This window comes from Agelaius phoeniceus, chromosome 4, assembly GCF_051311805.1.
Source record: "Agelaius phoeniceus isolate bAgePho1 chromosome 4, bAgePho1.hap1, whole genome shotgun sequence".
NCBI lineage: Eukaryota > Metazoa > Chordata > Aves > Passeriformes > Icteridae > Agelaius > Agelaius phoeniceus.
This window is the reverse complement of record NC_135268.1, coordinates 39,200,962-39,213,886: the sequence shown is the minus strand read 5'-3', so window position 1 is coordinate 39,213,886 and position 12,925 is coordinate 39,200,962. Positions and strand designations below refer to the sequence as shown.

The 12,925-nt window shown below is 38.9% G+C and overlaps 1 protein-coding gene across 5 annotated transcripts in view; it reads right to left on the bottom strand.

Moving 5' to 3' along the window:
* The window catches only part of WDR17 (WD repeat domain 17), a 56,566-nt gene extending 44,455 nt beyond the window's left edge, over positions 1 to 12,111 (bottom strand). The window contains exon 1 of one of the 5 annotated variants that reach the window (XM_077177343.1): positions 11,986 to 12,111. Coding sequence is in view for 2 of the 5 variants with exons in the window: in XM_077177339.1 (XP_077033454.1) it covers positions 589 to 699 (111 nt within the window). In the remaining 3 variants the exon portion in view is untranslated. The other 4 variants (XM_077177342.1, XM_077177344.1, XM_077177339.1 and 1 more) reach the window with 4 other exon arrangements.
* Between the last annotated feature and the right edge of the window lie 814 nt (positions 12,112 to 12,925).

Sequence of the window (12,925 nt, the reverse complement as noted above, 5' to 3'; positions counted from 1 at the left end):
TCACAGAACTGTAAGGTACCATGAAAGAGCTTAATACAGTGAGAGAAATGTGACTTATATTCATTTCCCACCATAAATCTATGAAAGCAGCTGTAGACATGCAGCTAATAAATGCTAAAAATAAATCCAAGTTATCCTGCAAATGTTGCTATAGTAACAACTCCTCCTCAGAAAAATGTTAATAAAAACATAAAGCTATCCAAGATACAAGTTGGAAATGACCCTATGTGAATTTAATCTCTCCCAAATATTTTGGTTTACCCTATTACTAACTAGAATTATTTAATTTTACTCCATGCATGGTATATTAATTCCTTCTAATACAAAAAAATTTAATGTTTGCTTTCCATCTCATTGCATATTAAAAAATTACTATTGTTAAATTATGCAACCTAAAAAATGCAAGTAGGTGGTTGTCACACTTCCAGTACCTTTTATGCAGCTAGCAACATTAATTTTCAAAAAACTAATTTTGTCTCAAACCATGACAAATACTTTTGATATAATCAATATAATAATAAAGAACAGCTTAAAGAAGAAAACTATAAAAATAGTAAAAGAGAAAATATTACTTTAAGCAATTCTTACTCTTTCTTGTCCTTCATACCAATCATCTTCATCAAACCAGTGGGAAATATAAGTCATCCAAGCCATGAAAGAAGGCACAGTTGAAATAAAAAATACAGAACCTGAAGACATATAAGTACAATAAATCCTGTGCTAAAATTTATTCAACAGTACAATAAGCAACTCAAAGATCAGATCTGAAGTCTGTGATATTATTTGAGATTAATAAGTTTTAAATTAGTAAATCTGTAATCTGAAATACTTTTAACAGCAATTTAAATGTTCTACCTATTGGATTTTCTAATGGAAAATGGAATTCAATACTACAGTAATTATTAGATTATATATTCCAGTATTTAAAATTGAAGCAGGTTAGTGCTTCAAGATTGATTTTCCTGTGCTTCTGAGCTCCGAAAATGAGGTGCTGTTTGAGTCATTCTTATCTGTCTTCTAAAAAATTACTTTCATTTTTTAAAAATGTACTATCTACAAAATGTACTTCAGTGCACAAAAGCTTGTACTGAAATGTAAAATATGCTCAGAATCATGGGGAATGATTTGTTTTGGTTATGTAGGGAGTGGTTTGAATTGGCACAGTAGGAGGGGCCAAAATTATCGCAAATACCAAGCGTCGGTTTAACTTTTTTTTTTTTTTAAGAGGGAAAAGAAAAATCTGCAAGTCCATTGTTCACAGCCAGCAGAGCCTAAAGGGCTCAGCTGTAGCCACCAGCATTGGCTGAAAAATGTAAAAAGACTAATTTAACTAATTCATCAGAATGGATCTGTTTCTTTTCTCTTCCTTAGAAGAGTTTCACATATCTGACAGCATTTATGCCTTCCACAGTTAGTATCCTTTTCTGGTATGCCTCCAAGTTTCACATTAGGTTTCACAGTGCATTATGCCAGTGAAAATGAAAGGTAAAAAGGAATAAAAGCTGTACTACCACATTTCCGTACTGCAGCAATATACTTCTTCAGCTGTGCTGTGTAGGAGACATTATCATACAAATCTTCCTGACTGCATGGTTACAGCAACTATCAAATCCTCAACAGAGATTGTGCAGACCTATAAAAAACCAGTTTCTTAAGAAACCTAGGATCCAGATAACCTCTGCCTTTCTACACTGACTTAACAAGCTGTTCCTCACAGTTTGTAATATAATAAATGTAAAAACTAAACAGAGAAGTGTATTGTTTAATCAAGAAATAAACAAAGCAAAGTAGGAAAAGTAGCTGGAAGTACCAGCTACTAACTGGTGAACATTACTTACCATTTCCACAGAGCAATTCTGTGTTATTACCTGTCCTACCCTAGAATGTGTAGTTTCCATTAAGGGTACTGTATAGGCAGGTGACATTCTCCAGGGGAATAAAGAAAAACAGCAATATTTTTGGTTCAAACCTCTTACTCAGAAATTCTGACAGCCAAGGAGAAAAAAAGAAAACAATCCAAAACCAAACCACACACGCAAAACCATAAATATTTAAGTCAAGGCACCCAGTAATAGGAAGTAGCATTCCAAGATTATCAGATTTTTTGTAGTTATACAGTCATCCATGTAAATGGATACAGACACAAGAATATACAGAACTTCCTACAATACTGCTGAAATTTTTCAAATTACTTGCCCTTTGAGATTTCAGATCAAACATTAACTATGCAAAGTGCACAGATTTGCATGGTCTCATAAACTGTATGAGAAACATGGCACCAATTCAGTCACCTCAAATGACAGTGCTGAAGACATTCCTGACCATAACCATAGTCTATGAGCAATGAAGAAAAACATTACTGATGTACCACTTCCGTGAACAAAATTTTAAAAATTGTTAAAACATATCCACATTATTACTGTTTGTTACACATGAAAATCATGGTTTCAAGTAAATAAGTACTTGCCCATTATGGAAAGTCTTTGCTTTCAGGGTGTTGTGTCTTTTTTATAAGGGCACATAGTATCACTGAGAATCTTGATCAAAGAATTACAAGTAGTTCAGTAGTATCAAACTTGTTTCTCTTTTATGCCTGTAGCTGTTCCATCATCTATAAAAACGTGTTTCTTTTGTATGCCTATGTATTGGTTTTGCACCCTCTGGTTTTTGGTAGTTAGGGGGGCACAGAGGTGGCTTCTGTGAGAAGTTTCTGGAAGCTTCCACCATGCCTGGCAGAGCCAATTCCTGATGGCTCCTGAAGATGGACGTGCTGCTGGCCAAAGCTGGGCCAGAGAGAGGTTGGTAACGCCTCTCTGATAACATATTTAAGAAGGAAATCAAAACAAAGTGCAGGGTTGTTTTTTTTTTGTCAGACAAGTGGAGGAGGTGAGAACATGTGAGGGAAAAAACAGAAGCACCAAGATCAGTGGAGAAGGAGGGGAGGAGCTGCTCCAGGTGCCACAGCCATGATTCCTCTGCAGGCTGTGGTGAGACCAGGGTGAAGCAGCTGTGTCCCTGCAGCCCTTGGGGATCAGCAGGGAATGCAGAGATCCACCCACAGCCCGTGTGGGAGGTGCTCAGGCTGGAGAAGGTGGATGCCTGGAGGAGGCTGTGATCCAGTGGGAGACCTGGTGGAGAGAGAGGGGCCCCTGCTTCCCGGCTGGAGCAGCCTGTCCTTGGAGGACTGCACCCCGTGGAAGAGTGACCCTCACCACAGCAGCTCTAGGAGGACTGTGTGCCCATGGGAGGGGCTCACGTTGCAGCAGTTTTGGGAGAACTCCTGCTTGTGAGATTGGACCCACTCTGGAGAGGTTCATGGAGAATTGTTTCCTGCGGGAGGGACCCCATGATGTAGCAGGGGGAGGACTCCTCTCCCTGTGCAGGGGAAGAAAACCTGGGGGGATGAACTGAGCAAACCCCCATGCCCTGTCTCCCTGCACTGTCAGTGGGAAGGAGGGAGGGCCTGGGGGAAGAAAGGATTTTTTTAAGGGCTTATTTTACTTCTCATTATCCTTCTCTAATTTAGTTAGCAATAAATTCACTTTGTACCTTTAAGTTGAGCCTGTTTTGCCCTTGGACTTTTTTTTTCTCTCAATCCTTACCTCAACTCATGAACACTTCATTAATTTTTCTCCCCTCTGCCCAGCTGTGGCAGGGGAGGGTGAGCAAGTGGCTTTTGTGGATGCCTGAAGTTTGGCCATTGTCAAACCACAACAGCCTGTACCTGCTCCACCATCTATGTGATCTGAGTTTTCTAATCTCAATACCAACCGTCAGAACAATGAGTCTCTCAAGACAGACAAACACTGTGACTCACATTTAGTTTCAGCATCATCAGGGAAGCATGGGCTAAAAAGGATATGGATACTGTATTATCCTTTCAATAAACTGGTAAATATCTTCAACTGAAAAGTACAGATGTAATTAAAATAATCTCAAGATAGCAGATGGGAACTTAAACTGCTTACAAATATCTGTTACAATTACCTGTGAATAAATTAAGAAGTTTGGTGCTAAATTATACATGAAAAATTAAAGACAAGAAAGACTGCAAATGCATTATAAGGCAATTACATGTTTTTGCCTACTTCATCATTCATCTCCAGGTGCTGGGAAAACTATTATATTATAGTGTGCTGGTTTTGTCTAGGGTAGAGTTAATTTTCTTCCCAGTGGCTAGTATGGGGATGTGTTTTGGGTTTGTGCTGAATAAAATTGACAACACAGAGATTATAATTCATATAGATTACACAGAGCCAAGGCATTTTCTGGGGGTGCATGTGAAGCTGTAAGGAAATTCAGGTTGGGACAGTTGACCCCAATTGACCAAAGGAATATTCCAGACCATGCTACATCATGCCAAGTACATCAAGTGAGGCGAAGAAGGAGCAGGGGAAGACATTCAGAGTGATGGTGTTTGTTTTCCCAAGTAACCACTGAAGGGGCCCTGCTCTCCTGGAGATGGCAGAGCACCTACCTGCCCATGCGAAGCAGTGAAAGAATTCCTTGTTTAGCTTTGCTTGTGTGCTTGGTTTTTGATTTCCCTCTTAAGCTGTCTTTATGTCAACCCACAAGTTCTCTGGCTTATACCTTGCAGATTCTCTCCCTGATCCTGCTGGTGGAGGAGTGAGAGTAGCTGAGTGGGTGAGTGGGGCTTGGCTGTTGGTTGGGGTTAAACCATGACATACAGGTATAACAAAACTTATGTGTAGGATGAATAAAACTATGTGTACTAAATAGTGTAATAAAAATATGAAAAACCTCAAAATGTTCAATCCTTTAAATTGTTGTAATTAATCTAATTAAATGTTTTATAAGTAACTTCGTATGCTCTTAACCTAAAGTCCAGCTGGTACCTCCAGTTAAGTGTTCACTGATCTCAATTTAAGGACAACAAAATGGACTATAATAGATCAGACCAAAAGAGACATCTTCAAGGCATAAACAGTCTTTTATATAATATATTGCCCAATAAATTTGTTTTCAATATTCTAGAAGGAATAAAAACAGACTAAACAACCTATTCATTTGATGCAGAAACAATTGTTTAATTCTTGAGCTGACACAAGAAAATGGCATGAAACTGTGTCAGGACAACCTCATCTTGAGGTTAGACATTATGAAAATATTCTTCACTGAGAGGGTGGTCAGTCACTGGGACAGATTCCTCCTGAAGCTTTCATGACACCAAACCATTCAGATTTCACTGAGCATCTGGACGATGCTCCTAGCCATGTGGTTTAGCGAGGAGCAGGATGTTGGACTCAATGATCCTTACAGACCCCTTCAAACTTGAGATATACTATGATTCTATGATCAAACTTGTGCTGCAGACATTTCACAATCCTCCCTTTGGAACTAGGTACTCTTATTTTAGCTCATTTCAGATTGACTAGGCCTAAATACAAAAAACTTAAAACTGTCAGAATGAAAAAGTGGAAGGGATGTTGAAAATAATAATGATTTACCATATAAACATCACAATGTGTTTTTAAAGTTCAGAACTACAATAGTCAAGAATTACAAGAAACCAGAAGCAACCAATCACCCCACCTCCCAAAGGAAACTCATTAAAAAAAAAACCAAAACAAAAAAACCCCACCCGTGGTTATTTTCTCTTTGTATTTCATATCAAAGTTGATCATCTGGACATTCCAGTGCAGATATCTGTTTAGTATGAGAGCAGGCTACTACCTTGCTCTTTACAAAAGACATGACCTTAAGAATCTGGAAGAATATGTTGGAGAGTATAGTGGCCTCAATCTCTACACACTGAAAAAAACCGTACCTAAATATAACATACATGTAGAATTTGCCTAGAAAACAGAGGATAGAAGATTACATCTGAAAATAATGTCCTATTGCATCAGAATGAGCAAACTGATGCTACTCTCCCATGTTATCTGGCAATACCAGAAATCAGCAATGCACTTTAGTTATGAATAAAGATTTTCAGAAATAGATGATGAGTGGTAAGAAACCTCTATTTTGATCTTCCACTTTTACCATGAAATTTGCTCTTAATTAATAATTTGAAGTTGATATACTGTGACAAATCAACCATGCACTTTTTTTTCAAACGCATCTTTAACCACTGTTTCTGCTTAACTATTATATACAGAAATATTTAGACATTTTCTGTTTAACCTCTAGAAAAGTTATGTTTGATATATTCTTGCCATAAATTAGTAGCATTATATGTTTTTCAAAATTAAGAATTATTTTAAATTAATCCAATTTTTACCTCAGAAGTTTTTATTTTTGCTATACTCAGTTCTCTGAGAAAACTTCCTGCCAATCTATAAAGGCATAATTTCATAATATGTCCCATCAAAACTCTAAAAATTATCTGTCTTAACTACTGAATTACTAAAAATTAATATGCTGTGACTTTGCACTGAAGACACAAAACTCATTACAAGAATGTCTTAATAACAAAAATAACCCAAGAACAAAATAATTTAAAATTTCCTTAAATTAAAAAAGCCTAGAAATTAATTACTTTCATGATTTATATGCTATTATGCAAATTCATTACACCAAAATCTACAGTACAGAAGTCAGTTAAATCCTCAGGTTTTATTTATTAACTAGCACTTTAAGAATCTTTACACTGAGAACACAAAGCATGTAACAATGCCAAGTATGCTAAAATAAATCCTAAAATACAATGTTTAGAGTAAAGCTGTGCAAGAACCAATCATATGATAATGACACAGCAAACTTATACCTCAGCAATCTTATGTCATACAAGGTCAGGCAACAATTAGATTTCCCTGGACTTCCCCAACTCCTATCAAGCTACTAATGGCACGGCTCTAGATAGGTGTCCTTTTTATTTTTTCCCTCACTTGCTCTTTCCCAGCAAGCTATATGGATTTATCAGGACAAGATGACATACAGAACAACCAGGCCACCTCACAGTGATTGGAATAAGCTGTTAGTAACAGATGTACAACACTATCATCACCACCAGACCTACACTGGGCTGAGACTTTCACACAACCTTCTCACAAGCTACTTTTAAGATTGAGCTTTATCAGGAGATTAAGCTTTAGCTACCAACAATAGCAGTGGATTGGACTTGATCATGTATCTTCTTAAGGATGTTCTATAACTGGATTTTAAAAATAAATTCAATGAAGCTTTATAGTCTTTTTCCAAGAAAATAAATTAACATCTCTTCAGAAAAAAATTGTAAGTTTATATATATTTATAGTACCACTTTTACTATGGCTTAGCAGATACCATTCTAATGCTGTGAAGAATACATATAAAAAATGACAATTTTAAATATCTCCAATTGTGTCCTTGGTCAAAAAAGACAAAAAGGAATATATTTACAGAGAAAAATTACAATCTCATTCATAAAACCATGTCTATATTGAAATATTTGTATCAGTTTCATAATCACTGCTTGTATAAAATTTGAATGCAGCCAACATTAAAGTACCCCAGTTATGATTTAATCAGGCAGATAGCTAACTGCCCATGGCCACTTGGTGATTTTTTGGTCTGTCAGCAAACAGTTCACATGCCAAGAAACATATTGCATGTATTTTTTGCAATTATGATCACAAGATTTTATCTATGTCTAGTTAAGTCATTCCATTGTAACATATTCTTCAGAGACATATTCTAATAAATTTGGACTATAATAGTGCAAATCCCTGTCTGCAGTTATAATGAACACACACTATAAAGTAAATATTTTAATTACATCAACTTTTTATACTATAGTTGGCTGATTCAGATGTTAAGATAAATATAAATTGAATAATATTTAATATAAAGTACATTTGATGAGATAAGAAAGGTTGAACAGTTAAAGTGGGGATGACATGCAGTTGTATATCAACTTACTAGTTTTCCAAATTTGAACAAGTAGTTAAAGCTGGACATGGGCAAGAAAAACTTGTTTTTATTAGAAAAAGACGTCAGCTCTTGAAAAGTTTATCTCCAATTCAATGTTCTAAAACATGAGATTTTCTGCCCTAGGAATTTTTACAGAGCAGTCAGTTTAACAGGTTTTTTCAGACACTTCAGAGCCACTTGTGCCCAAATATCCATAAAGGCAAAAGAAACCTTAAAAAGCAAACATCATAACAAACCCCAAAATAAGAAACACTTTAACTGCAAAAAGATTGCCCTTGATTCTCTGGGAACCCAGTATGGGATACGACTACATAACCTGATGACAGCCAGCAGTTAGGAACAAAAGATGTGCTTAGGTTAGCAACAAATGATTAGTGTTGAGAAGAGCTCTTCTCAACACCAACCTCACACTTGACAGCAGAAATCTCAGTCTTTCTTTCCTGAAATCTAAACCAATGTATGAAACTGATCTCCTGGATCTGACATATCCCCTTTCACTCAGTCATTACCAGTCCTCCATCACAGGTATTTTCAGACAATAGGTAACAACTTGAAAAGAAAGTTAGGAGAATGAAAATAGTAGTTTTAATTAGTTCTCTTAGACCTTGATTAACCTATGTGGGTTAAAAAAATTAAATATAATCAACTCTAACATAAAACCCCCAAATGATTCTTTAGCCAGATCGAAAAAGAGAATACAGAAGTTTAAAACCAAAGAATTAGGTTTCAGACTGTCAACAAACTAGGCCATTTATGGCCTCATGGCCATTTATGGCCTCTCATTAAGAAAGAGGTTACAGAGCATGTTTTCTAATGGTACAAGTAAATGTCAACAATTACACCTAAGACAGAAACAAAGTGATGTTAAAACATACAACTCAAAGGGATGAGATAAATGCTGTGTGTTGTGTCCCCCTTCTTGCCCCCCCCTCCAAAAAAAATGCAAATAGAGGTGGTGGGTTTTAAGAGACCATGAAATTGAGTATATACTACCCAACTATAGTACACCAAGCAGAATGGAATCAGTCAAAAGGAGAGAAGGAGGGAAAAAAAGCCTTTACAAAATCAGTCAAACAATGGATGTAATAAACCATGGGAAAAGTATGAGCCACCAACAGGATGTAGCCAGAAGAGATGTACAACATGTAAGGAAAGATATTGCCAGCACAGAAGAAGGCCTAACATCATTTTACCAGTCATTCATGCATTAGGTTTTGTTAACATGTTCAAGAAACATTTAAATACAGAGGTTTAAAAAATAATGAAACAAGGAGGCAATTACCAGAGATATAGAAATGTTATTTGAATCAAGACATCATATGTGCTAAGCAGCTGGGTTCAAATTGGTCATGGTGCTAGAAGGTAGGTAAAGGTTCCTGGACCTGAAGCAAATTTATAGTCAGTAGAAGCATTAAGAAAAAAAAAATCATTAAGTAGGGGAAAGGCACTACTAACCTCATCAATAGACACATAATATACAGCACAAGGGAAAAAAAAAAGATTACATCAATCCTTTTCCACTGCAACAGCTGCTTCTGAGACCCTCTACCATCAATAAATAGGAAATTAGATACTGGACAGCAACAAAAAAAAAAAAAAATTCCTCACTGATGAAGATCTTAAAAATCACTATTTATCAACTTGTTTGCTTACAAATAGTTTTCCACATACAATTAAACAAAGTAGTCCAAGAGAAAAAGTGTAAGGAGAAGACTTAGCAGGGACAACGGTGCTAACAACAGTCAAGGTCATCGGCATAAAATAAAACACCAACAAATAAAGAACTGGAAGAGGCAAGTTCCTACACTTGACACTGCTTTGAGAACTAATAAATTATATTGTCAACCAATAAAAAAGTCAGCAAAGTTCTACAGGCCTTTACTGATAACCAAATAAATCCCACACATACCAGAAAAACCAAATTCTCCCACCAGTACTAGAACAGGATATGGAAAAATGGCCCCAATGGATACATCCAAGGTGTGCTTACAGGATGCAAGTGGGGAAAAGATTACCATAAAAGCTTCTGTCTTTCTCCAGTGCCCATAGTACAGCTCAGCTGCTACCATAAATAATGGCTAGCCTGAGAGATAGGATGTCACCAAATTGCCTATACCCTGCAGGGGAATTCACAGTTCTTGTAGCCACTTTCTGGAATTCAAATGTTATATTGATATTTACTTATCTTCTTGGGCTGCCTATATTTTGCTTTATAAAACAAATAATGTCAGTTACACAACATCACCACCAGGACTTGGTGAAGTTACTCCAACTGGCCACATCAATTTTAATTCACAGTTGCAGGAAGAGGAAATACTGCTCTCCCTAAATTATAATCTCCTATTACCACTGCTAGAAATAAAATACTGAATTAAATGGACAACTAGGACTCACCAAGGACCTCCCTTACTTCTTGCTATGTGGGAATTTTCCTCATAGCAGATGACCAAATGACAAGTTAATTGCATGTTATAGGTCCTTTAAAGAGCCAGAGCTACTCAAAGAGTCAAAAATTTGGTATAACAGAACACAGAGAATGTTGGAACTGAGGAAGAAGCCTGTAGATATCTTATCAGGGAGAATAATTCATAAGTGGAAAAAAAAATCAGTAAGTAAAACAATAGCCCCATGATATTTTTAAATTTTTGCATTATCTGTATCTTCCATGCATATTCCATATTACCTTTCTAAGTTCTTTATACCACCATGTCTCCATACGGGTTACAACAATTTGTTGAAGATGACTACAGTCTTAACAGAAGTTTTTGAACAGTTTTGAAATACAAAATATAAATAATGATATCACTAAGTCATCTAGACTGATTCGCGCAAGGCACACACACACACACCAGAAACCTGGAAATGTATCAGGAACTTACACAGTTGTGCCTGTAATTAGGAAAGAAACACCATAACAGAAGTGTATTTTCTCTATTTTAGGACTACAAAAAACTAGGAAGTGCAAGGATTAGAACCTTGAACTTTTTTTTAAAACAGTGGGAAATATGTCTTACCAGAAATAACTTAAAGCAAAATAACTCTGTTCTAAAGTTTGAAGAACATCTTACTGTTACGTGTTTCTTACCAGAATTCTTCCCCTGCTATACTCTTATGAATAGCAGGTAGCTGCATAATGTCAGGGCAAAATTTTAAACAAGGTAATAAACCACATGGCTCAACACTCCTATAAAAACCCTCTAAAATTAGTTAGAAAGAGATACAATGAACTTCCTAGCCCATTAAATTTTTGAAAGACTAAGTGCATGGCAATCAGAAAGAGACTCTTGAACCAATAGGGTTTGGCCCTCAAAAAGGACATTTCTAAGTATTTATTTTCTATATCATTCTACGGTTAAGTCGATTATTAAGAACAGTATGGTCTTTATCGAGTCTAAAATCCAGGATTATGTTCTTCACTGCAGCATTACATGTAATTAAAGATCTTGCTCAACAGTAGCAAGATGAGCAAGTTTCCAACAGTTTCTCAAACTGTTGAATGACAATGTCTATGTAAAGCAGCATCTCTTAAGATATTAGAAGAATTTACTGTACAGAAAAAAAAAACCCTTAAACTTATTTCTTCATTTGCAGAGTCTGCTTTCTTAAATTCATTCTCATAAGCTTTGCTTGTAGTTTGCTTTTGTACTTGAATGATATTTTTTTTAACTCTCTAAACTTGATTTTTCTTCCCCCTCCCACCCTCGTCCCAGCTGGGAAAAGCATTTATAGTATAAACAAGCCCAAAGCTCTCCCTCCCTGCGGAGGACAAGCGTTTGCTTGCTTCTTTTAGAGATTGCTGCCCCCGCCTTCACTCGATCTTAAGTTCGCGTTTCCGCACAAGCACGTTTGTAAAGAGACGCGCACAGCGTAGGACAGTCCCCAGAACAGTGTAAAATCCCGACAATACCGTCAGACGGCTCCTGGACGCTTCAGACACCGCCCGCAGCCCCGAGAGCTCCCCGGGGCCGCTCCGTCCCCGGAGCGCAGGTGGGCGCAGGGCGGCGCCGCGCGCCCGAGCCCCGCGCAACCTCCCGGGCCGTGCCGCACCCGCGGGGCAAGAATCGCGGGGCAAGAACGCAGGGCAAGAACGCAGGGCAAGAAACGCCGCACCTCCGCTGGCCTGCCGGGCCCGGCCGCCGAGCTCTCACCCACTCCGCGGGGGCGGCCGCCGGCGCTGCCTCCCTCACCCGCCGGCCCGCAGCGCCCACAGCGCGGCCGCGGCAGCGCCGTCTCCGGGCAACCGCGCGCCCGCCCCCGCCGCGTTACCGGGCAACGCGCGCGCACCCCGAGCGCGGCCCCGGCGCGGCCGCTGGGAGCGGGGCGCGCGGCCCGTGTGGGACGGCGGCCCTGGCCCGGCTCCGCTGACACCCGTGTCCGGCTGGATCGGGGGGTAGCGGCTACTGCGGTGCCGCTGGGTGGCCTTGAAGGTCTCTTGCAGCCTTAGTGATGCTGTCATTGTGTGACTGTTCCGTGCGGGCTCCGGCTGGGGCGGCGGCTGGGAAGGGGAGGTTTCAGAGCTCGCAAGCCGCATTCCCCGTTACTGGGAGGGCGCCTGAAACCAGCGCCAGGCGGGAAGGGAGGATTTTGCGCTCCCCGAGGATCTCCGGGGGTGCTGGTCCGTCCCCAGACGCCCCGGTTGTCAAGCCAAGCACTTGAAAAGTGACATGAAATTGACTCGGTTTGATAAAGTGACATGAATATTGACTCATTTAGCTGTAGCTGCCCTTCGTTCGCAGGGACCGTGGTTACATGCTGAAGGGAACCGCAGACTAACCCGCACTAATCCCATCAAACAGGAGTCACAAAATGCATCCCACCAGATCCCACTCCACCTGGAGTTATCATGTACATATGTGGGTTTATGATTCACAGACACTTATTGGGGAACATCCACCTGTTTTTCTCTTCTACTTTTTCCCTTCTCCAACTGTTTGTGCAGCTGGGTGGTGGCTTGCAGTGTGGAACTTGTTTAGTGAAAAGTATTTTTCCTTGATCTATATTTCAGAGAGAAGAATTTCCTGGTCCAACTCAGTTTATCACCACTGCTGTG